Here is a 26,554-nt window from a genome sequence, read left to right on the forward strand (position 1 = left end):
AAAAATAGCAGAAATTACAAAGATTATAATTCTAAATGCAAGTTCATTCTTGAGATAATTACGTTGTATGTTAATTAGGGTAATAATGCTACCAAAATTGACCCACCTTTTTAAATCTTACAAAAAATGACCCACCCTCTCCTCCTCCTCCTCTCTCTCCGCCCCGTTTCCTCTAACATCTCCTCCCACACTCAAAACCCTCTTCATCGGAATTATAATCAGAGAAAAAGAAGACTAAGATACATCTGATTATTGTGAAACCCTCGACCATCTTATTAACAACTCCTATTTCAAGGTATTTTTCTTTTCGATTCTGTTACACATATTACTGAAGTTTTTCTTTTTATATATCCTGCGCTTTTTAATGATCGGAAGCCTTTTTTTAAAAAAAATTGGATAGATTGTGTCAGATGCAAGTAAGAAGAGAGAGGCGTAGAGAGGAGAGGTAAAGACAGAGCTAGAATTTGAGCTTTGTGGGTTCTGAATTCAAACCCTTTAAGTTACTGGGTTCTAAATTACTAATTTAAACATATTACATAAATTTCTTCAAATAAATATAAGGTTTGAATAAAAGCTTGTAGGTTCAGTCGAACCCGTCTTTGACACTGTGCCTCCGCCACTGAGAGGAGATGGAGTAGCAGGAGGTGGTGGTGGAAATTGGGTTTTTCGAGTTTATTAGTTGTTTGGATTAGGTGGTGCTCCAATTGGAAACATCACGAGGAGTTCAAAACTTAAATTTTGAAGTGATTTGGAGTAGATTTAATCAGATTTGAGTTAAACTTCAGAAGAGACGCAAGGAAGAAGACGAAGTTAGTTTTTGTATATTAGTGTATATTATTGTATAATAGTGTATATGGGTGTATACACACCTCTTATACACTATTATACATTTTTATACACCTATATACATAATGTATCTGCCTTGTATAAAAGTGCAATTCTTATTCAAAATCAATCTAGATCTATGTTTATACCCACTTATACAATACAATATTGTATAAATTGTATAAGTGGGTATAAATGTGTATAACTGCACATTATTTGTATAATTGTGTATAAATGTGTATACGTGCATATTTTCGTGAATAATATTGTATAATTATATTTTTTAGTGTATCTACCTACACATTATACAATATTTGTATAATTATGTATAAATGTGTATACGTGCGAATTTTCGTGTATAATATTAGATAATTATATATATTTTAGTTTATATACCTACACATTATACACCTTTAAACACCTATATACATAATGTACTTGTCTTTTGTATATAAGTGTATAACATTGTATAAAAGTGTTTTTGGGCTAAAGCTTTGCAATGTAAAAGCCAGTTTGGATGGACTTATGCCTTTTGACTTATAAGCCAAAAGTCATAAGTTGAGAATTCTAGCTTATGACTTTTGGCTTATTTTTGTTGTTTTGGCTTAAAAACAAGTGCTTAAAAGCACTTTTTTATTTTACTCAAACACTACAAAAGTGCTTAAAAGTTACTTTTGGTTTAAAAGCACCTAAAATAAGCCAATCCAAACAGGCTCTAAGTTTTGGGCTATTTTTTTGCAATGTAAGTGAGCAAATTGTATATTTCTGTCAAATCTAACATTGCTCTTTGATAAATATTTGGCGGAGACTAAAAGTGTTAATTCTTGGCAACTTTAAAGGACTAGAACTGTTCAATGTATTCTGAAGGGACTATTTTGCACCTACCCTCAAACATAAGAGACCATTTTGTCATTTTCTCGAGTGGAATGGTTGGTTAAGTTTAACAGTTTATTTTGACCTCCACCCTTAGTTTTAGGGTTAAGGGTTAAAAGTGTCCACTTTACTTATCCATAGGGGACTCTTTTTGTCAAGTGTTATACATTAAGGACCAAAGTTGTCCAACCCCTATACATTAAGAATCATTTTGATCCTTTTTTAGCCAATTGCCAAAACTTCCAAAAGGAGAAAAAAAAAAGATAGTGCACAACAAAGAAATGTGGTTGACGTTGCAAAGCTAATTATCACAAGATGTCTTATCCTCCTCCATCCATTTCCCCTTCCCTCAACTACTTCACACTTAAACACCCTAATTTAGAAAAAAAAGATACAAACCCGATAACACTCTTTATGCTCAATGTTCAATCTGCATAGCACTCTACTTACATGAGGTGAGTTATTGGCATTTCTGTTTATATAGCATTTTCATTTTGATGTCTCCAGAGTTTGTGAATCAGTTGGAAACTGGAAACATTTTCAACTGACTAATTAAGACATGCACACAAGAATTAGTTTTTGCTGCACTTGCGCCGAGGGTCTTTCGGAAACAACCTCTCTACCTGCTCGAGGTAGGGGTAAGGTCTGCGTACATCCTACACTGGGTATGTCCTTGTTGTATACAAGAATTAGTTTATTGGTCTTATACTGATAGAATATGATTCTGCATTGACTTATATGATGTGCTTGTATGCATGTACTTTCAGTCTAGTTTAGAGCATGCTATACTTTGGTCTTCGGGGTGCAAATGGAAAGAAGAAGAAGAAAGAGAGATACTGTCAATCAGGCTATTTTTAGATGCTTGTACATGCTTAATTGTGTAAAGGTGCAATTTTGAATGTAGAAAGAGTAAACTCAAGGGTAACAGACAGAAAAACGGAAGGGTTTGGGGGCGGAGGCTGAGTTCTTGATTGCTTGTGTAATGCATAGCACAAAAAATGATTATGAACTATGCTAAAACCTGTGTTGAAAGTATTTTGTTTGTAGTTGAAATCGAAGAGGATCGTGGGAGGTTGAAACTGACATGGAAGTCGGGGTGACAGGGAACAAATCAAGGGCTTAATTATGTTATGACGTATGAGCAGTATATAGATAAGTATGAAAATGATAGCTTTTGGATAGTTTCATTGGAATCTCATTGCTGAAGTAGAACGCTCGAAGAGTAAGAGCACAGTGAACACGTGAATTTGTCTGGGGATTGGTTAAGTAAAGTCTGGTTTCTTGACAAGATTGTTGTGAATCCAACAATTTGGTGCTTTATTAACCTCAACATCCTAACAAAAATAACCTCAAAATTCCCCGACGGATATCTGCTTTGTCTGGTCTGGAGCTCATCCACAGAACTGGAAAAAGAAAAACTTAAGTCTTTTTCGGGTTTTATCAAAAGCTGTAGCCCATGAAAGTTAGTCCCTTGACCTTAGAATGATTACTATCATCTTAATGCAACCCCTCAGATCTTTGTAACAAGCTCCGTGCTATTGGAGACTAATTAACTGATCTATATTTGGAGCAAGATTGGAAGTGTTGGGAAATGGAAGTGTAGCTTTTGTTTGCTTTATAAGTTTTGTTTAAGAGGGGTGTCGGCTTCGCAGCCATTATATTTGTTAATTATAAGCTTTTAAGTGCTAGAGGTAATGGCATACTTTATCTTTGAGATGCTTCATAGGTTTTAGCTACAACTTTTTCATAAATATTTCATCATTGGATCAGCCTTAATCTTGATGAGGTGAAAATTTATTTGCATCTCAATATTTGGCCTTAAATCCTACTTATGTATTATAGAATTTCCATCTACTTGTGAATGTGGTAAAATTCTTGGCTGTGAATCTGATAGTAAGATTTGTATCTGCACACACCTAGAATATGCATCTTAGACCAATCTGTCACACGAGGATCCTCTTGATGGTTTAGTTCTTTCCACGGTGCTAAATCAGAAAGATAGCACAATCTGATATACTTCATTTCTATAGGTTGCAGTTGGTGGTCATCTGGTTAAATAATGGCTCTCGCCCCTCATTCAAACTTTCTGGCCAACCATGAAACCATCAGATGTCATATTGGGTCAAAGCTTCACAGTCATAAAAGATTTAATTACTTTGGTAGTATAGTCATAGCGAAATTTTCTTCCAGTAGACAGATACCTACATACTTGCAGAAATCTCCTAGAATACGCTGTGGTTTGGATTCTAGAGGTCTGGAACTATGGAAACAGAAGCTCCCTTCCGCACATAGCATTAACCAGAATGTCCCTAAGGTGACTTTTGATAAACCTTTATTCTGTTGCTTCAAAGGGAATGTGGGGATCTAGCTCTGTCCCCTACATTCTTTTCTTCCTCTTCTTTCTCTTTGCTGACAAGAAGTCCACTTTTTAGGGAAATACAATATGCAAATTTCCAGAAGATGTAGCTTTGATAGTTCGGAAGAAATGGGGCCAATTGGCCAAAACAGCAATTGTAGCTATATTCATTTTGTCAGTTACTTCAAAGGCTGATGCCGTTGATGCTCTCAAAACTTGTACATGCTTACTGAAAGAGTGCAGGTAATTGTGCACATGTTACTAGAATACTTCCTTATACTAAGCTACCAATATATTTTGCTGCATAAAAATCATAGCCTAATTTCTTCTAAAAACCAATGAATTTGATAAGAAGATGTCAGTAAACTACATAGACCTTTCCTGATTGCTTTGCTACCCCTTTTATGTTTCCTTCACAAGTTCTGAGCTTGATTTCTTCTATTCCATATAAAAATATAAGGATGTGATATTAGTTCTTGTTTGTACACACTGGATTATCATCCTGGCTTAACAATTGAATGGTAAAGATGTAAAATTCAGTTTTGACGGATATATTTCATCTTAACCTGCTTACTCTGAAAGATATCAAGTCGACCTAAATTGTTTCTAACTTTTTCTGATCAACCGTCCTCAATTTTAGTTGTTGGAATCAAATAAATCATGTTTTATGCATGTCCGAATTGAACCATAATCCCAACCGTAATGCTTTTCCATCTACCTCCATTTTCATTTTGAGACTGTTAGACCTCCTGTGTTCTAATTAGGCCAAGAGAATAGCAGTATGAATTTGACTTATTTCCAGCAAGTTTTTTCAGACCATTTTTTTCCCTTTTTGATATGGTGGTAAAAATAACTGATACTGCTGCTGTGCTATTCAATTTTCCCTGAAACTCGGAAGATAGCTTACTTTGTCTCGATGGATATGTCGAAATTTGATGAACTTGATTCTCCCAAAACTTCTTCTAACAACCCAATTGTTTCCCTTGTCTCACCTGGCCACTAGAACAGCAATGCTTTATTAGTATTGAGATGAGTTTCTGAATTTTATTCCAGCATGCATGTCTGGCACTCTTAGCTGACTTATGGAAGTATTATGCTTTCAGGTTAGAGCTTGCCAAGTGCATTGCGAACCCTGCATGTGCAGCTAATGTTGCCTGTCTCCAGACTTGCAACAATAGACCTGATGAAACAGAATGTCAGGTGTCTACAAACAGCTTATTAAACTGAATATTGATTTGATCACATTTATGTAATATTAATATGTGATGGAATATGGCTGCAGATAAAATGTGGTGATTTGTTTGAAAATAGTGTTGTAGACGAGTTCAATGAATGTGCAGTCTCCCGAAAGAAATGCGTACCTCGTAAATCTGATGTGGGTGAATTTCCTGTACCTGATCCTAGTGTTCTTGTCCAAAAGTTTAACATGAACGATTTTAGTGGAAAATGGTACATCACTCGCGGTTTAAATCCCACATTTGATGCTTTTGACTGTCAATTGCATGAGTTCCATACAGAAGATAACAAACTTGTGGGAAATCTGGCTTGGAGAATACGGACACCTGATGGAGGATTTTTCACCCGATCAGCAGTGCAAAAATTCGTGCAAGATCCAAAGTATCCAGGGATACTCTATAATCATGATAATGAGTATCTTCACTACCAAGATGACTGGTATTTCCCTTAATACCTCTTTGATATCGTGTCTCCATACTGGCCTAAACCATCCTGATAGATAAATATTTAGGCTTCGCGAGAGAAGTTTGAGTCAAATTCAATCTTGAAATTCATTGTCCTTATCTCGTGTGCAAAATTGTACCGCTATGTTGTACTTGCATTGCAGTTGAGCTATCTTCTATATTAAATAAACATGTGAATTCATTTTTTCTGCAGGTATATTTTGTCATCCAAAGTAGAGAATAGTCCAGATGACTACATATTTGTGTACTATAAGGGCAGAAATGATGCATGGGATGGATATGGCGGTTCAGTACTTTATACAAGAAGCGCAGTTTTGCCTGAAAGCATTATACCTGAGTTGCAAACCGCAGCTCAAAAAGTTGGTCGTGATTTCAACACATGGATAAAAACAGACAATACTTGTGGCCCTGAACCTCCGCTTGTTGAGAGGTTGGAGAAGAAAGTGGAAGAAGGAGAGAGGACAATCATAAAAGAAGTCGAGGAGATAGAAGAAGAAGTTGAGAAGGTGAGAGATAAAGAAGTCAGCTTATTCAGTAGACTGTCTGAAGGTTTCAAAGAGCTGCAACAAGATGAAGAAAACTTAATACGTGAGCTGAGCAAAGAAGAAATGGAGATTTTGGATGGACTTAAAATGGAAGCAACTGAGGTAGAAAAACTCTTCGGGAACGCATTACCAATAAGGAAATTAAGGTAGATACTGTTGAAAGAGTATTATTCAAGCCATAGAAACTATCCACATACAGAATGTATAGCTTGGATTTGATTCTTTTTTGCCTGGAATAAATTGATCATATATCACGTATTGCCTTCTCTCTTAGAGGCATAATAATATATATTTCTTCTCCTTTAAAACCCCTATCAGGGCTTGAATGATGTTCTAATATTTGTAAGTGCCCATATTCTGTTGATCTTTCTCATTTGAAGAGCAATACAAACAGCCTTGCAATTAGAAACAAGTGCATCTATGGTGTCACTTACAGGTCAATGCATAAAGTCTCTTGTATCTCCCTCATGTGCAATGATTGTTAGCTCAACTGGCTTGACCTTATACATACTTTATAGAAAGATCAAGCCCCATCTTTACATGTCGCGAGATTAACTACAATTCAGGGAGTAAGAAATTATAAAAGGTATTTTCAGATTTTGTTCTAAGAGTATGAAATAATGTTGAGCTACATTGAAGAAAGCTAAAGCTTATAGCGGACCTAAATACTTTTTTCGCACTCAAAACGCTTATATATCGGACAATTTTGATCAACACTTCAGCATGCGCTAAGTGATAGAAGTTCTTACACCACGTCTTGCATTTATTTGCTGTGTGCAAATATCGTAAGATTCTTCCTTGATGCATCAATAAGCTATTTACATTTCCCACATTCAGTAAAATCTAATATGCCAACTCAACAGCATGTTCAAATAAGAAGTTCGATACATTACACAACAGAACTATTTACAATCTCATCCAGTGTTCCTTACTGATGCCGCTAACATCAGAGGCCTTGGTTCATTACAATCCATACACAAACTACATAGTGCAGAAAACATTTCAGCGTTTTGGGTTTAACAATTCAGCAATATACATCTATACATTCTACGGCCACCACAAAATTCAAAAGGTCAACCGAACATAGCTTGTGAGTCTAGCAGTTTCTGCAGATATTTTGCAAAAAGAAAGTGAAGGACCACGAAACATGGTCAGCTTGAAGAACCATCAGACAAACAGTGATCCCAGATTAACTTCAAGTTGTCTTCAAGCATTTTAAGCACCAGGTTTTCGTCAATCGTTTGCTTCTGCATTTTCAGTAAGAAAATGTAAATCAAATTAATTATTTCAGTAGTGAAGGGGCAAATCAGAAAAGAAACACAAAGGCTTATCAATTAAAAAATGAAGAGACACTGCCTGATTTTGTTTGTATTTCCTTGGCACATGCCAGTTATGAAACTATTCGCTAACATGAGCTACTGTATGTCTTTATTATAACTTTTTAATGCAAATTCTTTGAAGACACAAAAAGTTGGATAATTTCCAACAGAAATGAACTAGATTGAAATCAGTGGTAAATTTTGTTGCCCGAGCTGCTCTGGATGATATTTTGCCCAATTCGGTGCATGTAATCATTAAGTGGGTACAGGATACAATATTCAAATCTTATTCGTAAGAATATCATGATATGGTTTTGAGGTAAACCGCGCCAAATGCAAGCACGCACAGATGTATTACCCACAGAAATATATAGAACAGCTCGTCAGGAAAAGAAAACCTACCTGCAATTGGGATACAATCCCAGGCATTTTCATGCTAGCCTCCTGTGAAACCTCACCAGTTGAAGACCGGAAATCAAATCGATCTGCATGTCGAAGCTTAAACCTAATTGACGAATTTCCATATGAGTTTGCAGTTGTGTGCCAGACAGCGATAACAGCGTATGGACTACCTGAAGAATCCTCGCCAAAGGGCCATCTCAACCCACCCTTAACTTCTGAGTCCAAAACGGCAGAACCAATAAGATTTTTAATTCCATTGATCTCCTCATCCTGGAAAAAAGCACAAAGTAATCTAAATTAGAACACACACTTAAGCTATAGAGATAACACTACTGGCCCCCTTTCAGTTAAGAGTGCAGAAGTCACGAAGAGAAGATGGAAATTTAAGTGCATATAAAGTCATTTACACAGGAGAAGGTCCTTGTTCACTGGAGTGGAGTTAAAATATGTACATCAAAATTGCAAACAAAATCTCACTGCTACTCTCAAGTCTATGGGTTTTGTTGTGCTCTGATCCATGCTACCCTTCTCATGAAAAAAACCTCGCTTTCCCGGAATGTCAGGTTCATGCAGTAGCCAAAAAGCATATGTTCCTCAGAAGCTTGAAACCTAGACTTTAATGCTTTACATAATTACTGACTAAATGCTTTTGATAAGACATGCATACTTCCAAATCTCTGTTTTTTCCATTTATTAGGGTGATATCACTTTGAATCCCGGAGTGCTGTTAGTATCAGTACTTGCCTATGTAAATGTCAAACGTGTCATCCCTGGTACTAGATAACTGGACAATTATTCACCTGGCAGGCAACACTATCCTTCTGGAAGCTAAAGGCATTAGACTTGAAACATCAAAAGACACCTTTTTTCCACCAAAAGGAACTCTGCTTACTTGTGTGTAACTTCACGTTTAGTTGGGATTTGGAAGCCCTTAAATCTTCTTAAGATAATAGTAGCTACTTTGAGATCCCAAAGCAAATCAAATTCATTAAGAACCCGCCCTAACGCTAAATGCCTATGAAGAATATATTCATTTCTACTTTTTGCCTCCGTATCTTCCTTTTCCTTTTTTCTCTTTTCTACTTCCCCTCATCTGTGTTTCGTTGTAGAAATGATTCATATCTAGCTCATTCCAGCAACTAGAGGACTCCAAAAATAATGCCACCGTATTTGAGCATTTTAACCCTACCGGAGTCTATACGGTCAGCCCAATATGCTATTCACTTTACTTTTTCAAACATCCAACACTCCCCCAAAGCCATAAAACATGGGGAAAAAAAAACAAGAAATTTGCACCAAGGGTAATTGAATGGAGATGTTTCTCAGTTGAGCAAATATAATCCAACCATTGGGCAGATCTTTTAAACATGACCTACGAGTTAACAAAGGTAAAAGAATAGAAAGAAATAACAAACAAATGGAGAACTTAAATTTAAATAATATATTGATTCATTCTAGCAGACATAGAAAATTAATCCTCAATGGAGAAAGTAACTTACGGATAAAGCCGTCATGATTTTCTTGGTCTGTAACATCAACCTTAGGTCTAAACTTTTGCCTAGACAGCTCATATCTGCAACCATGTTGCGTACTGGGTTCACCTCAATCTAAAAGAAAAAGTGTAGCGTCGAAAGATAGTTAAAGAAAGACAAACTGCAAGAATAAAGCATGCAAAAAGATAGGTAAGAGGAGGTAAATCTGTTCATGACAAGAATAATGTTGTTTTGCTAAAGTTGAAAAATAGGCAGTTAATTGGGCATCTTACAAGTTCATCAAGAAGCGGGGAACTGAGAACTAACCTTATAGAGCTGAATTTTTTTCTGATCCCTGGCCACCGTACATTTGCAGAAGACAGTTGAATCAGAGCGCAAGTTATCTGAAAGCTACAATACACAGGGGATAGAACTAAAAGAACCAATGCATAAAGAGAAAGACATTTGTTAGAAGCATGAAAATAATACCTTGACGTAGTATAATTCCTTCTCTCCCATATATTTTAAGTCAAGTTTCTCAACTGCAACGTTTCTTATATATTCCATATATGACAGAGGAACATTTGTATAGAATTTTTTTTTCATTTGCCTCAATGTGGTTTCATCCAATGGGTTACTTTTCAGGGATTCATGACTATTTGCAGAATTGCTGCATCACAGAGAATATGAGGAGGATTACATGTTGAAACATGGATTGGATTTAATTGACAAGACAAAGTAATGCTTAAGACACCACAAAAGAAGTAACATCATAACATCTAGGAGAAAAGTCAAAGAGTCAGGTATGAAGTTATTGACATAATATTGTAAAAGTATAGATAGATCCTAGATGCATGTGCAATCATACAAGTTGGACAATATTAGAAATAATTACATTTAATAGTAGGTGGAAGTAGCACACATTGAAGATAACATGAGATAGCCAAATCTTACAACAAACCTATAGGACAAACTATGGTGATTAAAAGTGCTATAGAAAAAGATGAGGAATACCTAAAATCATAGGGAAAAAATTATGTTAAAAGACCTATAATTTTTTGAACAGAAAAGGTCCTAAAATACCCCTAACGTATGGGAAATGACTCACAAATACCCTCTATCCACCTATTGGTCCAAAAATACCCCTCCATCCATCTATTTGGTCCAAAAATACCCCAACCTATTTTTTTTGGCTCAAGAATACCCCTCCAACTAACACCCTAATTTTGATGGTATTTTTCCAATTTTAAAATGCCACGTGGCTTGTTTTGATTGGCCACATATATTATTTAATTTAAAAATTAAACCCCATCAACTTTGAAACCCAAACCCGTTGACCCATTTTTTTAAATCCACATTTCATTCTCACTCCCAACAACATCCAGTGCTCGAATTATCGATCATCAATGTCGCATGATTTATCTTGATTTTTTCGAGTTTTGGTTTATGATATATTGTGGCCATTTTGATGTTATGGAAGCTTAATAAAAAGGCCTATAATTTTTTTGCCAAGAATTAAGAACTTGCATTGGTGCATATTTAAAATCGGGTAGGTGCTGTTGAGCTAATTAATTCCTTAGACAAGTTTTTGTTCAAATTGCCCGAGTTGTTGCATATAACCTTTTATGTTAGTGCATGATGATAAAAAGAAGTTGTTGAAATTGAATTTCAAGTATTAACTGTTCTGATAAATAATTCATCGGAAATGATGTTCCCGTAAGTGAGCTAGTCCAGGTATTATTTGATAGTCTGCGTTCTCTCTTGTGTTAGTCTCTTAGGAGAGTAAGTTTCGAACTATCATGTGGCATTAGGTAGTTTCCTTCTTGGGAGAACTCTAGTTGCTCTTCTTACAGTAACTTTGAGTACATCAATGCCGGCTCATTACCCATGGTTGCTCATCAGATATGCTTGCAAGTATGGCCACAATATATATATATATATATATATATATATATATAGAGCAAGAGAGAGAGGAGGGTTTAAGTTACAAAATGGGTTTGATTAAATGGGTGGGGTTTAATGTGGCCAATCAAAAGTGGCATTTTAAAATTGGAAAAATATCATCAAAATTAGGGCGTTAGTTTGAGGGGTATTCTTGAGCAAAAAAATAGGTTGGGGGTATTTTTGGACCAAATAGGTGGATGGAGGGGTATTTTTGGACCAATAGGTGAATGGAGGGTATTTGTGAGCCATTTCCCATACATTAAGCGTATTTTTGGACCTTTTCCGTTTTTTGAAATTAACGTAGAATCAGCTAAGAACAGAATGCAGATAAGCAACACTACCTAGTTGGGTTTACTAACTAATTGTTGTTAAACTTACATTAGACTTAGAGTTTGTTAGGAGTACTTTGCATTTAGTTAGGAGTTGTATGTCAACGTAAAATAAGTTTGTGATTGAGAGAACTAGTAGTTTTAGAGAAGTCCTAATTTGCCTTATAAGACAAAATATTGAGTACTATAATAAAAAGGACTTGAATAAAGCTGATATACAGAGAATTCAAATAACGACTCCTAACTAGATCGGAATTGAAGCATAGCTGGTTGACTAAATATTTTCTTGAAGTAATACAACTGGGAGACATGATCTTAGAGTAGCAAATTGCAAAGACCACAACTATGGGGCATCAAGGCTACAATACTACAACTATGACGAATGAGAGAAACCAAGTACACTTCTAATTCAGAGGACAAACTTCTTGGGCATAATCTCTATACCACTCTTTTGTGCAATTCTATATGCCAGTTTATGAGAAATCAGAAAACATAACGTGCCCATCAATATAGTAGAATTTTTTGTGATCTTTGAGTTTTGATAAGGTCCTTTTTATCTTTTGATGTAGCAGTTTTCGCAGGGTACGAAAAAAAAAATGATAAAGGAAACAACTTCCAATAAGTTTGTTCAGAAAAAAATGCAGCATTGATGTCTTCAATGGGTTTGACTAACTTCCTAATGACAAAAACTAGAAGAGATTACCCAACTAACGAATATCTTTGTTACTTGGTCATATATAGACAATATATTATTCACATCAATGCTCACATATTCTATAGTGATGGTGTCCGGATAGCTTGTGTGCACCTCAACTGTTCCCAGTGTTTTGGACGGCGCGCGGCGACTAAAGGCGACAAGGGCCTGCCTCGCCTTAAGGCGTGGCGCGCGGCGAGGCGCTCGCCTTTTTGAAGGGCGGCGCCAATAAATACCAAAAAATTAAAATATTTAATTGCATATGTAAATAATCAAAATCTCACTAGCAATAACAAATTAGCAAATATTTCAATTCAAAAATTAAAAATAGATAGTAGATACTAAAAGTCCATAACTTGAACGAGTCAATGACTCAATAATTCATAAGTGACAAGACAAGCAATACTAAAATTAAAGCAATAGTGCAATACTAAAAGTCTATTCAAATTCAAGATCTTCAAGATTTCCAAATTCTTGATATCCAAGATTCTCAACATTATATTGCTCCTCATCTTCTTCCTCCTCGAGCTCGGGCTCGGTCTCGGTCACGGACTCGGAGTTTTCATCAATTAAGCACCGAGACCGAAGTGAGCTTGTAGCAATAGTAGCTACTCTTTTGCCCTTGTTATGTGACCTTGAACTTGAAGAACCACCCCTAAGACTATAGATATTCTCCTCAACTCCAGACGCCCTAGAAACAGTACCCCAATCAAGATCACATCCCTCGTATACTAGTTCCTCTTCTTCATTTTGGGGGCATCCAATTAACCATTCATTTGCTTCGTCAATATTATCCAACAGAATTGGATCAACGGTATCGCCAACATCATAACGACGTCTCAATGTTCTATTGTACTTAATGTACACTAGATTGTTGAGACGCGATAGTTCAAGCCTATTCCTCTTTTTGGTATGAATCTGCGCATAAGTTGTAGAAACTAATTAGTAGATACTAATAATAATGTATATAGAAATTAGAATATAATAAATCTTCTTCTCACATGTTCAAACACGCTCCAATTTCTCTCGCATCCGGATGCACTACAAGTTAAACTTAATACTCTTATGGCAAGCTGTTGCAAGTTTGGAGTATGATTACCAAATACCGACCACCATTCAGCTATTAAAAAAAATTAAAGGTTTAATAATTATAAATAAGTCAAATAACTTAAGTAAAGCTATAAAAATAACTAAATCAACCCACTTACAAGGGGATGTTTTGTCTCTGTTTCTTATAGCCTGAGGCATACCAAAAGTCCCCAATGCATTTTTATACATATGAAGCTCTTTGATGAGAGCATCTTGTGTTGCATTAGGGACCATCTTATTAACACATTCAAAGTAACCATTCCACACTTCTGTTGATAAAGTCTTATTTTGATAATTAGCGTAAAACATTCCCGGGTTCAAAACATGGCCTGCTGTATGCAAAGGTCTATGAAGTTGGTCCGTCCACCACCGATCAATGATTTCGAAAACTTTCTCATATTGCTTCCGATCACCATGAAAACCCTTTTCAATAGCTTCTTTGGCTCTATCCATTGCTTCATAAATATAGCCCATTGATGGTTTTTTTTCTCCATCCACCAAGCGAAGCGCTACTATCAAAGGTGAACCAACTTTAAGTGCCCTAACAACATCATTCCAAAAAGATGTAGAAGTAAGATGTCTGACAACTTCTTTTCCCAAAAGTTCCTTTGCAAATCTACTTTCTGTCCATTCGGTTGAGAAGATCATAGTTCTCAAGTTTTTCTTTTGCATGTAAAAAGATTGCAAAGTTAAGAAGGCCGTTGCAAATCTTGTCTTAGCCGGTTTCACCAAATTTCTTTGGTTTGTATATCTTCTCATCATGTTCAACAACAATGGTCTCATTGCTATGTAAGAATGTATCTTAATGGCCTTCTGAAAAACTGTAAAAGGATTATTTCAGTAGCTAAGTAATAAGTAATAAGCATATAGTATAAGCTATAAAGAAAGTTAGAGCTATTTTTTTTCACCTGAAGCATACGGGTTTATTTTGAAGATGTCACCAAACATCAAATTGATACAATGGGCAGCACATGGAGTCCAGTAAATGTGCGGGTACACACCCATTATCATGTCACCGGCTTTAACATTCTCGCTAGCATTATCGGTAACAACTTGTATAACATTTTCCGGTCCAATTTGCTTAATAGTCTTCTCAAACAAGTTGAACATCTTGGTGGAATTTGTAGATTCATCACTAGCATCGACTGACCCAAGAAACACACCACCTAATGGAGAATTGACCAAAATATTGATGATCATTTTTCCATTTCGTGCTGTCCACTTGTCCATCATAATTGAACACCCAAACTCTGTCCATATCAATTTATGTTCCTCAATAATCTCATCTATCTTCTCCACCTCTTTTTTTAGATGAGTAACTCTAATTTCGTGATAGGTAGGAGGTTTCATTCCTGGGCCATATTGTCCTATGGCCTCAATGTATTTATCAAAACTTTTGTGATTTACACAATTAAAAGGGAGCCCTGCATCATATACCCATACTGCAAAAGCACTTACAGCGCGATCTCTTAGCAACTTCTTGGATGCATCAGACGCTGCCGTGCTACTGCTTCCCTTCCCCTTTGATGTTTGCGGGTAATAAAGATTCATGGGACCTTTCACATTGGCAGTCCGTGCCGTGGATGATGCATTGGATGACATTTTTTGTGTTTTTGAGGGAGGAGGCCTCATTTCATCATCTTCATCAGAGAAATTAGCCAAGGATGGTTGGTGCAACATTTGAGTTTTTAACAACTGTTTACTTTCAACATACTTTTTTACTTCTTCCCTAATTTCAGGAGGACAAGTTCCACATTTTTTTACATTTCTGTAACCACCAATCAAATGTTGTTTGTGTCGAGTAATTCCGCCATTGAAAGTTTCTCGACAAAAGATACATGTGACTGAATCTTTTGTTGGGCCTTTGGCACCATAATTCCAACCTATGTCTTTTTTGCTAGTGTCCGACGATTCCATTGAATTTGAACCTACTGTTTATAATTGTATAACAAAATTTAAACAATTATTGAACAGAAAAAATAGGAGCAAAACAACCACTGTCTCACTGGTCCAAACAGAGAAAAAAAAACAGAGGAGAAAAAAATAGAGCAATTAACAGAGGTGAAAAAAACTGAGGGTAAAAAAACAGAGGAGAAAAAACAGAAAAAGAAGAAGAGAATAGAAGAAGGAAAAAAAAAACCAGAGGTGGCCGGAAATAGGCCAATTGTCGCCGGAAAAAAAAGAAGAAGAAAGAAGAAGAACAGACGAAGAAGCAGAAGTCGAAAATACAGGAGGAAGAAAGAAGAAGAACTGAAGAAAAACAAGAAGGAGAAAGAGACATACCTGAAACTTTCCACTAAGAACTTAGTGGAGCTTTTATTTATTAAATAAAGAAAACAAATTAGTGTCAGACAACAAAACGGAAAAAGGGGACATGAAAAGAGTCCTCCACTTTATTTAAGTCCTCCACTTCTTTTAATTGTTTTTTTTTTAAATTCTGGTCGCCTCGCCTTTCCAGCTCGCCTCGCCATGCGCCATTAGCGCCTTTCTCGCCATTGGCGCGCCTTTTGAAGGTCTGCTCGCCATGGCCATGAAAGGCGCAGCAGCCACGCCTTGCCTCGCCTCTCGCCAAAGGCGAGAAGGCGCTCGCCTTTAATAACACTGACTGTTCCACCAGGAACCTACTTGCTATCTCCCACTCGCATAGGTACCCAGTAACTCCGCACACCCAGGCTTAGAAAGATAAGAAGAAATCACCTATTGTTGTTTTTGTCACTGTGTGTGTGGGAGAGGGGGAGGCAATTTAATCATGCATTATATTAATTCTTCCTATATTCGTTGATTCCCCAATATAAGTTATTGCTTAAAGCCTTAAACACTTCCCGACTTTCATCATCTGTATTTTCTATTATTCGCAAGCCAAAGGAGATGAATGATACGGGGTACAAAAGAGAAACAGCCACCCTATTTTTTCGGGGGGAAGGAGGGGGGTTTTGATTGTTAAATGCCTGCTATATGTTTCGAATTAAAAGGACACATGATAGGTATTAGTTTTCACAAGGGTACAAAAGACTTCAAGGATTTCTAGTATGACGAGACTAACCTATAAAAGAGAATTCTTCCAAAACGAGAAACTAGAGTCGGCTTTAATTCTTCCATATTAGACTCCTCCATTTCACGCTTCACATGTTGAAATGACAAAAGTAAATCCTCCATCACACTTTTAGCTACAAAGAGCCATGGCTCATCCATAAGCTCATTTGTTCCTTCGCTGCAACCTAGAAAAGTATATATATATATCATTTAGTAAAAATCGCAGAATTAAGATTTCAGAAATAAAAATAAAAATTGTAGTCCACGAAAATCAGACGAAGGAATTTAGAGATACATACGTCTTTGTGTCAAACCCTGATCTACCGAACTAGAAAATCCAGCAGAAAACAAAAAGGTGGGTACAACACCACCAACGATAGATTCCTTGCTCTAACACATAATATGTACTAATCTTAAAGTAGCAATTCTAACTGATTAAGTTTTAAAGCTTAACATAAATTTGACGTCCATCCCATTTCAATATTCTGCATAAGACTAGATGGTCTTTCAGTTTCGTCTGTCTTTGCAATTAATTTTTTTCCTTTCCAATTCTTCTAGTATTTCGTTACATTAAAATAGAAAGAAAGACAGTCGAGGCAGCATTTTCAGATGAACTTCCTTCTATCTTTCCCAGAATATGAAGACAACCAAAACTCATCCACATCGAAGTTGCTATTCATGTTCAAAAACCTTCACTGCATGTACCGCGGGGGTTCAGCCCCTGATGTTTAATGTACTTAATTTAAAAAAAAAAAAAAAAAACTGTGTGCGTACAACTAGTAAAGCACAAAAGTACAATCAGCTAATGCAGCATTCATCAAATACATTGGAAACACGTATAAAGCAGAAAGAAGTTTAGTGTAGTTGGATTATCTTCCAGAAAGTAGTACTACCTTGACTTAGGACGAAAGAAAGAGGGTCGCCTGGTTTGAGCTCAAATGAAAGAGGTTGGAGCTTCAACTGAGAATGATCATCAGTGAGAGTGAAGCCAACGGGGAACCATTTCCTAACAGCATGATGAGCATAAATGAAGGCACCCAAATACTTTTCCTTTCTAGACTTGAAATGAAGGTTTTTTCTGAAGGCAGGGATCAGAGATTCAGGTTTCGGCGACGAGGAACCCTCAGTGTGCCGCTTGTGCGGTGGAATGTAAGACATGCCCAACTATTACGATCACTTTCTGCTCCTCCCTCGACTCTTCACTTTTCTCCTACGCTCACTTCACACTCTAATTATAACTCTTATTACTTTCCCTTTTCCTGTCCCCATCTTTCTTATACATTAAGTTTCCCAATTTTAAAATTCTAATTACATGTCGGTACTAAAATTAGTTATCTTAAATTATTTATCGTTTTAGAATTTTAAAATATAATTAATATTACTCCGATTTAAAAATAGTGTTCACTTAGCCATTTGCATGCCTTTTAAGAAAATAATAATCAACTCCTAGACAAAAATAAGTAATTTGACTAAACTAACTCTAATTAAACAAACATTGAGATTTGATCACTTAATACTTAATAAGGACAAATCTATAAAAAACAAGATTAATTCTTTCTTGATTAAATGGACACTCTTTTTTAACCAAAAAAATAACGCTTAGTGGACACTCTTTTTGAACCGGAGGGAGTAATTTTTTATTTTTTTTCCCACTATATCCTTAGAAGAATTTTGTCATTATGGATGACACATAAATAGAGTAAATATTTAATTGAGAGAAATGACATAAAGAAGAGTAAAGTTAGTCAGACACCCCTCCTAATTAATATTTCTTAAGGGTGTAAAATAAAAAAATGACAGATAATTTGAAACGCAGGGAGTACATGGTATGTTTAAAATACAACAAACATCCTTAATTTAAGACCATAAAAAAAAGAATATCTCTTTAATTTCAACTTTTCACATAACATGTTTAAGACCACAAGATTAAAGGGCATTTTCGTACATTTCATTTATTTAATTTAAAATTACAAAATTCAAAAATCTTCTTTGTATCAGATCAAAACCAAACAAACAAATTGAGAGGGGTGAATACTTAGTAAGTATTTTAACGGTATAATCATTACAAAATCTATTTATTTGTTCGTAGTGTGATTGTAGTGTAATTGTAGTTTGATACTTTGTCTATTTTAAATAACTTTTAATTACAAAAAAATATTTTTTTGTCAATTGAACTTGTATTAAATTTTAATGTGTGATAAATATGTGTATACTAATAAATTTGCTCACGCAATACAGGGCTATTAAATTTAAGAAATGATTAGCCTAATAAACATAACAAATTTAGAGGCCATCCCATATTGGATGAGAAAGAAAACACTTATAAACGGTAACGGTCTGACCCTTGATTTTAAGACTTAACGCTTATTTTTATGTTTGGAAGCTTGGTACATGTTATATTTGCGATTTGGTACTTGTTTGACGAGTTGGGGTTGGAATCCAAGGGTTTCAGTTGAGAAATGCTCATAGCAGATTTTATTTTATTTTTTGGTGCAGCCACATTTGCAGGCCATGCTCGCATTTGCAATGGCAGCATTTGCAAGGGGGCCTGGGTTAAGGGAGTTCCGCTTTTGCAATGACTGTAAGGGATTTTGGATCGTGGCAGGAATGAGCGGGGTTGGGAAAGCTACAAGAGAAGAGTGAATCCGCGATTTAAGTAGTATAAAAAAAGAAAAGTTGAACCAAAGTAGTACAGAAAAAAAAAACACATAAATAGAATTCACGCACGAATTTCGTGCGTGAAAGGACCAAAGTGCAAAAATGAACCTTGGGCCTTTCACGCACGAAATTCGTGCGTGAAGGAGGCTTTGCCCAAAATCACTTTCGCTTCTTTCTTACTGTGATGGAAATCTTATGCTTCTTTCTTACTGTAATGAAAATCATTATTTGCAAGTTGCAGACATTTATTATCATGATTTGCAAGTTCTACGTGCAAATGGGCCTGACAGTATATGTAAGTTGGTCAAAGTATGGAAAAAAACACTAAGTCTTTTCAAACAAAACTTACTTCGGACACCTTTTCAACCCTTAAAATAACGATCTGAACGTCTACGTATCTTGATGTATTGGGCCTACATTATTGTACGCAGAAAAAAATATCAGGTTCTATATAAAATATTGACGTTTCGGAGTCTTGACACACGACTAATCATTGGTCAAAGTATGAAAAAAAAACTAAGTTTTTTCAAACAAAACCTACTTCGGACACCTTTTCAACCCCTAAAACTTTATTATATTAGTGTTTGCTACGAATACAAAGTCTGTACGTTTTTTTTTTGACATTGTTTGTTTTTTTAATATGGGATTCACTTTTTTTTTATGTTGCTTGATTTTGTTAATATGGGGTCCATTTTTTTTTTCCGTGAGTTTGGAGATGATGGGTTCCACTTTTTTTACTTTTTTTTTTTTAATATTGGTTGGTTTGTGTTTAATATGGGGACCACACTTTTTATTTTTATTTTTTATATTGGTTGATTTGTGTTTAATATGTGGGCCCACAATTTTTTTTTGGGCCCACAAACGGACGACGAAAAAGTGCACCAACTGGTGCTTCTATATAGTAGTAAAGTAAAGTAATGACTTATGAGCAGTATATAAATATGAAAAGGATAGCTTTTGGATAGTTTCATTGGAATCTCATTGCTGGAGTAGAACGCTCGAAGAGTAAGAGCAAAGTGAACACGTGAATTTGTCTGGGGATTGGTTAAGTAAAGCCTGGTTTCATGACAAGCTTGTTGTGAATCCAACAATTTGGTTCTTTATTAACCTCAACATCCTAACAAAAATAACCTCAAAATTCCCCGACGGATATCTGCTTTGTCTGGTCTGGAGCTCATCCACAGAACTGGAAAAAGAAAAACTTAGTCTTTTTCGGGTTTTATCAAAAGCTGTAGCCCATGAAAGTTAGTCCCTTGACCTTAGAATGATTACTATCATCTTAATGCAACCCCTCAGATCTTTGTAACAAGCTCCGTGCTATTGGAGACTAATTAACTGATCTATATTTGGAGCAAGATTGGAAGTGTTGGGAAATGGAAGTGTAGCTTTTGATTGCTTTATAAGTTTTCGGCTTCGCAGCTATTGTATTTGTTAATTATAAGTTTTTAACTGCTAGAGATAATGGCATACTACCCGCAAGGGTGGCTTAATTGGTTGAGCATGAGGCTTCCATAATGAAAGTCTTAGGCCCTGCCAACAAAAAGCATGTGATTTGCCTTCTGAGTCGAGCTCATCGCACAAGGCTTACCTAGTTCGGGTTATCTCTTGTGTGGTTTGCTAGCAAGCCATTGCATAGGAGCGGAATTTACCCTGTGCGCAATGAAGCAATGAAGGGTAACGGCTGCGAGTTCGCTTGTCATCAAAAGGGAAAGAAAGCATCTTTGAGATGCTTCATAGGATTTAGCTACAACGTTTTCATAAATATTTCATCATTGGATCAGCCTTAATCTTGATGAGGTGAAAATTTATTTGCATCTCAATATTTGACCTTAAATCCTACTTATGTATTATAGAATTTCCATCTACTTGTGAATGTGGCAAAATTCTTGGCTGTGAATCTGATAGTAAGATTTGATATGATCTTAGACCAATCTGTCACACGAGGATCCTCTTGATGGTTTAGTTCTCTCCACGGTGCTAAATCAGAAAGATAGCACAATCTGATATACTTCATTTCTATAGGTTGCAGTTGGTGTTCCTTACTGATGCCACTAACATCAGAGGCCTTGGTTCATTACAATCCATACACAAACTAAACAGTGCAGAAAACAATTCAGGGTTTTGGGTTTAACAATTCAGCAATATACATCTATACATTCCCCGGCCACCACAAAATTCAAAAGGTAAACCAAACATAACTTGTGAATCTAGCAGTTTCTGCAGATATTTTGCAAAAAGAAAGTGAAGGGCCACGAAACTTGGTCAGCTTGAAGAACCATCAGACAAACAATGATCCCAGATTAACTTCAAGTTTTCTTCAAGCATTTTAAGCACCAGGTTCTCATCAATCGTTTGCTTCTGCATTTCCGCTAAGAAAATGTAAATCAAATTTAATTATTTAAGTAGTGAAGGGGCAAATCAGAAAAAGAATATATCAATTCAACAATGAAGAGTCATTGCATGGTTTTGTTTGTCTTTCCTTGGCACATGCCAGTTATGTAACCATTTAACATGAGCTACTGTATTTCTCAATTATAACTTCTTAATGAAAATTCTTTGAAGACGCAAAAAGTTGGATAATTTCCGACAGAAATGAAATAGATAGAAATCAGTAGTAATTTTTGTTGCTCGAGCTGCTCTGGATGATATTTTGCTTAATTTGGTGCATGTAATCATTAAGTGGGTACGGGATACAATATTCAAATCTTATTTATAAGAATATTATGATATGGTTTGGTTTTGATATGATATGGTTTTGAGGTAAACCGGGCCAAATGCAAGCACACAGACGTATTACAAACAGAAATATATAGAATTGCTCATCAGGAAAAGAAAACCTACCCGCAATTCGGATACAATCCCAGGCATTTTCAGGCTAGCCTCCTGGGAAACCTCACCAATTGAAGACCGGAAATCAAATCGATCTGCATGTCGAAGCTTAAACCTAATTGACGAATTTCCATATGACTTTGCAGTTGTATGCCAGACACTGATAACAGCATATCGATTCCCTGATGAATCCTCGCCAAAGGGCCATCTCAACCCACCCTTAACTTCTGAGTCCAAAACGGCAGAGCCGATAAGATTTCTAAGTCCGTTGATCTCCTCATCCTGGAAAAAAGCAGAGTAATCTAAATAAGATCACATTCTTAAGCTATAGAGATAACACTACTGGCCCCTTTTCAGTTAAGAGTGCAGAAGTCATGATGAGAAGATGGAAATTTAAGTGCATATAAAATCAGTTACACGGGAAAAGGTCATTGTTCACCGGAGTGGAGTTAAAATATGTACATCAAAAGTGCAAACCAAATCTCACTGTTACTCTCAAGTCTATGGGTTTTGTTGTGCTCTGATCCTTTCTACCCTGCTCATCTCATGAAAGAAAACTCGCTTTCCCGGAATGGCAGGTTCATGCAATAGCAAAAAAGCATATGTTCCTCGGAAGCTTGAAACCTAGACTTTAATCCTTTACATAATTACTGACTAAATGCTTTTGATAAGACATGCATACTTCAAAATCTCTGTTATTCCTTTTATTAGGGTGATATCACTTTGAATCCTGGAGTACTATTAGTATCAGTACTTGCCTATGTAAATTTCAGACATATTTTCCCTGGTACTATTCACCTGGCAAGCAACACTATCCTTCTGGAAGCTAAAGGCATTTGATTTGAAGAATCAAAAGACACCTCTTTTCCACCAAAAGGAACTCTGCTTACTTGTATTTAATTTCACCTTTAGTCGGGCTTTGGAAGCCCTTAAATCTTATTAAGATAATGGTAGCTACTTTGAGATCCCAAAGCAAATCAAATTCATTAAGAAACCAACCTAATGCTAAATGCCTATGAAGAATATATTCATTTCTACTTTTTGCCTCTGTATCTTCCTTTTCCTTTTTTTTTCTCTCTTACTTTTTCAGACATGTATTTGAGCATCAGCCCAACATGTTATTCACTTTACTTTTTCAAACATCCAACACTCCCCCAAAGCCATAAAACATGGAAAAAAAAAAAAGAAGATATTTACACCAAGAACAATTGAATGGAGATGTTTCTCAGTTGAGAAAATATAATCCAGCCGTTGGGCAGAACTTTCAAATATGACCAACGAGTTAACAAAGGTAAAAGAACAGCAAGAAATAACAAACAAATGGAGACTTAAATCTAAATAATATATTGATTCATTCTAGCACACAGAGAAAATTAATCCTCAATGGAGGAAGTAACTTACAGATAAAGCTGTCATGATTTTCTTGGTCTGTAACATCAACCTTAGGTCTAAACTTTTGCCCAGACAGCTCATATCTGCAACCATGTTGCGTACATGGTTTACCTCAATCTAAAAGAAAAAGTGTAACGTCGGAAGATAGTTAAAGAAAGACAAACTGCAAGAACAAAGCATGCAAAAAGATAGGTAAGAGGAGGTAAATCTGTTCATGACAAGAATAAATGTTGTTTTGCTAAAGTTGAGAAGTAGACAGTTAATTGGGCATCTTACAAGTTCATCAAGAAGCGGGGAACTGAGAACTAACCTTATAGACCTGAATTTTTTTCTGATCCTTGGCCACCACACATTTGCAGGAGACAGTTGAATCAGAGCGCAAGTTATCTGAAAGCTACAAAACACAAGGGATAGAACTTAAAGAACCAACGCATAAAGAGAAAGACATTTGTTATGAAAATAATACCTCGACGTAGTATAATTCCTTCTCTTCCACATAATTTAAGTCAAGTTTCTCAACTGCAACGTTTCTTATATATTCCATATATGACAGAGGAACATTTGTATAGAAAGATTTTTTCATTTGCCTCAATGTGGTTTCACCCAATGGGTTACTTTTCAAGGATTCTTGACTATTTGCAGAATTGCTGCATCACAAAGAATTTGAGGAGGATTACAGGAACATGTATTGGATTTAATCGACTCGACAAAGTAATGCTTCAGACACCACAAAAGAAGTAACATTATAACATCTAGGAGAAAAGTTAAGAGTCGGGTATGACATAATTGACATAATATTGTAAAAGTATAGATAGATCCTAGATGCATGTGCAATCATACATATTTGGACAATATTAAAAATAGTTACATTTAATAGTAGGTGGAAGTAGTACACATTGAAGATAATATGAGAAAAGATCACATGAGATAGCCATACTGACCCATAAAAGAGAATTCTTCCAAAACGAGCAACTAGAGTCGGCTTTAATTCTTCCATATTAGATTCCTCCATTTCACACTTCACATGTTGAAATGACAAAAGTAAATCCTCCATCACACTTTTAGCCACAAAGAGCCATGGCTCATCCATAAGCTCATTTGTTCCTTCGCTGCAACCTAGAAAAGTATAGATATCGCTTAGTAAAGATCACAGAATTAAGTGTTCAGAAACAGAAATAAAAATTGTAGTCCACGAAAATCAGACGAAGGATTTTAGAGATACATACGTCCTTGTTTCAAACCCTGATCTACCGAACTAGAAAATCCAGCAGAAAACAAAAAGGTGGGTACAACACCACCAACGACAGATTCCTTACTCTAACACATAATATGTACTAATCTTAAAGTAGCAATTCTAACTGATAAAGTTTTAAGCTTAACATAAATTTGACGTCCATCCCATTCAATATCCTGCATATGACTACATGGTCTTTCAATTTTGTCTCTCTTTGCAATTAATTTTTTTCCTTTCCAATTCTTCTAGTATTTCGCAATTGTGACTATTCGCTCGTGTGATAGTTACATTAAAGTAGACACAAAGACACCTCAAACCTAGCAGAAATAAAGGCAGCATTTTGAGATGATTTTCCCTCTATCTGTTTTTTCACCCAGAATATGAAGACAACCAAAACTCATCCACATCGGAGTTGTTAGTCACGTTCAAAAAGTTTCACTGCATATACCAATCCCAGCTGATGATGACAACAACAACAACATGCCCAGTGTAATCCCACAAGTGGCTCTTAGGGAGGGTAGAGTGTACGCGCAGACCTTACCCCTACCTTGGGAGGTAGAGAGGTTGTTTCCGATAGACCTTCGGCTCAAGGAAAAACATATCAAAGCAGTACGGAAAAGAAATAACGGAAGTGAAGAAGCCACGGCAAAAATTCTAAAGATAGAATGACAAAGCATTCCGGGAAGAAAAGAAGAAGAAAAAAAAAACAGTAACTACAACAAAATAATACTATAATCGAAGTACAAGAAGAAACAACAGATAGTAACAGAAATCGATGAACAAGAAACTACAAGAATATACTTTGACTAATAGTATAGAAGGAAAAACACTCTTGTGCGTACAACCAATAAAGCACAAAAGTACAAAAACTTAACGCAATAGCGTTTATCAAATACATTATTAGAAGCAAATCAACACATATACTAGAGAGAAGTAGACTGTTATTGGATTATCTTCCAGAAAAAGAAGAAGAAGAAGAAGAAGAAGAAGAAGAAGAAGAAGAAGAAGAAGAAGAAAGTAGTAGTACCTTGCAGTAGGACCAGCGAAAGAGGGGTTTCGCCTGATTTTCGCTCAACTGAAACAGGTTCCAGCTTAACAAGAGATGTCAACTGAGAATGATGAGTCAAGCCAACTGGGAACCATTTCCTAACAGCATCACGAGCATAAAGGATACCGCCCAAATACTTTTCCTTTCCCTTCTGCTCCCTAAAGTTCAGGTTTTTTCTGAAGGAAGGTATGAGGGATTCAGGTGCCGGAGTTGGTTTCGGCGACGGGGAACCCTTAGTGTGCCGCTTGTGGGGTGGAATGTAAGACATGCCTCACTGTGATCACTTGCTCGCTGCTGCTCGGCGGACTGGTAACTTCTCTTCTACACTCACTTCGCACTAATTATAAGCCTTTGTGTAGTCCTACTTTCCCTTTTGCGTTCCCAAAAAGGACTGCCTCTTTCTCGGTACGCGTTTCAACATGTCGTTTCATGTCACCGATCAGCGTTTGGACAAGAGATTTATTTCATCTCACAATCACCCAAAAAGGCTCCAAATCATAATTTCAAAACTTTTAAATATAAAACTTAATTCATAAATTTATATATTACAAAAAAATTCATAAATTGATAGATATTTTTAATAATTACTTTCACCAAATAGTTATCAACCTCGTTAACTTTTACTAACCTTTATTTATATATTAGGATTATATTAAAGGTTATTTATGTAGTAGGATTATATAAAAGAGTATATACGTTGATGTTAATTTTTTTTTTTATTGAACTAAAGTTTGATCAATTGATATTGTATTTTTTAGAAAGACCTTCTAGTAGCATATTAATTTTATTATGAACTATAATTTGCTCATTTG

At 35.9% G+C, this 26,554-nt stretch overlaps 4 protein-coding genes across 6 annotated transcripts; 1 reads left to right on the forward strand and 3 right to left on the reverse strand.

The window, feature by feature from the left end:
* Nucleotides 1-1,961: 1,961 nt before the first annotated feature.
* On the forward strand, nt 1,962-6,607 carry LOC132613898 (violaxanthin de-epoxidase, chloroplastic). Of its 2 annotated transcripts, none has more exons than XM_060328187.1 (6): nt 1,962-2,153; nt 3,729-4,012; nt 4,131-4,297; nt 5,158-5,254; nt 5,337-5,728; nt 5,948-6,607. In XM_060328187.1, the coding sequence occupies exons 2-6, from the start codon at nt 3,758-3,760 to the stop codon at nt 6,447-6,449; spliced, it is 1,413 nt and encodes a 470-aa protein (XP_060184170.1). In that variant the 5' UTR covers nt 1,962-2,153; nt 3,729-3,757; the 3' UTR covers nt 6,450-6,607. The 2 variants fall into 2 exon arrangements, with proteins under 2 accessions (XP_060184170.1, XP_060184171.1); XM_060328188.1 differs by lacking the exon at nt 1,962-2,153 and adding an exon at nt 2,177-2,363.
* A 559-nt stretch (nt 6,608-7,166) lies between these two features.
* LOC132614284 (uncharacterized) lies at nt 7,167-17,822 on the reverse strand. Its single transcript, XM_060328699.1, has 7 exons — nt 17,475-17,822; nt 16,592-16,766; nt 9,982-10,162; nt 9,820-9,903; nt 9,520-9,627; nt 8,021-8,290; nt 7,167-7,546 (listed from the first exon to the last, which is right to left on the reverse strand). Exons 1-7 carry the CDS (start codon nt 17,737-17,739, stop codon nt 7,451-7,453), a joined length of 1,179 nt encoding a protein of 392 aa, XP_060184682.1. The 5' UTR covers nt 17,740-17,822; the 3' UTR covers nt 7,167-7,450.
* Nucleotides 10,170-16,584, reverse strand: LOC132614283 (uncharacterized). The gene is made up of 4 exons (XM_060328698.1): nt 14,457-16,584; nt 13,668-14,369; nt 13,461-13,579; nt 10,170-13,377 (listed from the first exon to the last, which is right to left on the reverse strand). The coding sequence occupies exons 1-4, from the start codon at nt 15,463-15,465 to the stop codon at nt 12,898-12,900; spliced, it is 2,310 nt and encodes a 769-aa protein (XP_060184681.1). The 5' UTR covers nt 15,466-16,584; the 3' UTR covers nt 10,170-12,897.
* Nucleotides 17,823-21,252: 3,430 nt separating the features above from the next.
* On the reverse strand, nt 21,253-26,186 carry LOC132614604 (uncharacterized). Of its 2 annotated transcripts, none has more exons than XM_060329088.1 (7): nt 25,722-26,186; nt 24,402-24,576; nt 23,927-24,107; nt 23,771-23,854; nt 23,470-23,577; nt 22,081-22,350; nt 21,253-21,597 (listed from the first exon to the last, which is right to left on the reverse strand). In XM_060329088.1, exons 1-7 carry the CDS (start codon nt 26,008-26,010, stop codon nt 21,502-21,504), a joined length of 1,203 nt encoding a protein of 400 aa, XP_060185071.1. In that variant the 5' UTR covers nt 26,011-26,186; the 3' UTR covers nt 21,253-21,501. The 2 variants fall into 2 exon arrangements, with proteins under 2 accessions (XP_060185071.1, XP_060185072.1); XM_060329089.1 differs by having other exon boundaries at nt 21,253-21,608; nt 25,722-26,184.
* Nucleotides 26,187-26,554: the final 368 nt, after the last annotated feature.

Source organism: Lycium barbarum, chromosome 10, assembly GCF_019175385.1.
Source record: "Lycium barbarum isolate Lr01 chromosome 10, ASM1917538v2, whole genome shotgun sequence".
NCBI lineage: Eukaryota > Viridiplantae > Streptophyta > Magnoliopsida > Solanales > Solanaceae > Lycium > Lycium barbarum.

Coding starts and splice junctions, on each gene's coding strand:
- LOC132614604 (XM_060329088.1), bottom strand. CDS start 26,010: ATGTCTTACATTCCACCCCACAAGCGGCACACTAAGGGTTCCCCGTCG. Junction 23,578..23,770: donor AAAAAATTCAGGTCTATAAG/GTTAGTTCTCAG, acceptor TTTTTCTTTTAG/ATTGAGGTAAACCATGTACG. Junction 22,351..23,469: donor AAATCATGACAGCTTTATCT/GTAAGTTACTTC, acceptor GCTTTTTTCCAG/GATGAGGAGATCAACGGACT.
- LOC132614283 (XM_060328698.1), bottom strand. CDS start 15,465: ATGGAATCGTCGGACACTAGCAAAAAAGACATAGGTTGGAATTATGGT. Junction 13,580..13,667: donor CAGAGACAAAACATCCCCTT/GTAAGTGGGTTG, acceptor TTTTTTTAATAG/CTGAATGGTGGTCGGTATTT. Junction 13,378..13,460: donor ATTGGAGCGTGTTTGAACAT/GTGAGAAGAAGA, acceptor ACTTATGCGCAG/ATTCATACCAAAAAGAGGAA.
- LOC132613898 (XM_060328187.1), top strand. CDS start 3,758: ATGGCTCTCGCCCCTCATTCAAACTTTCTGGCCAACCATGAAACCATC. Junction 4,298..5,157: donor TGCTTACTGAAAGAGTGCAG/GTAATTGTGCAC, acceptor TTATGCTTTCAG/GTTAGAGCTTGCCAAGTGCA. Junction 5,255..5,336: donor CTGATGAAACAGAATGTCAG/GTGTCTACAAAC, acceptor ATATGGCTGCAG/ATAAAATGTGGTGATTTGTT.
- LOC132614284 (XM_060328699.1), bottom strand. CDS start 17,739: ATGTCTTACATTCCACCGCACAAGCGGCACACTGAGGGTTCCTCGTCG. Junction 9,904..9,981: donor AGGAATTATACTACGTCAAG/GTATTATTTTCA, acceptor TGTGTATTGTAG/CTTTCAGATAACTTGCGCTC. Junction 8,291..9,519: donor AAATCATGACGGCTTTATCC/GTAAGTTACTTT, acceptor GCTTTTTTCCAG/GATGAGGAGATCAATGGAAT.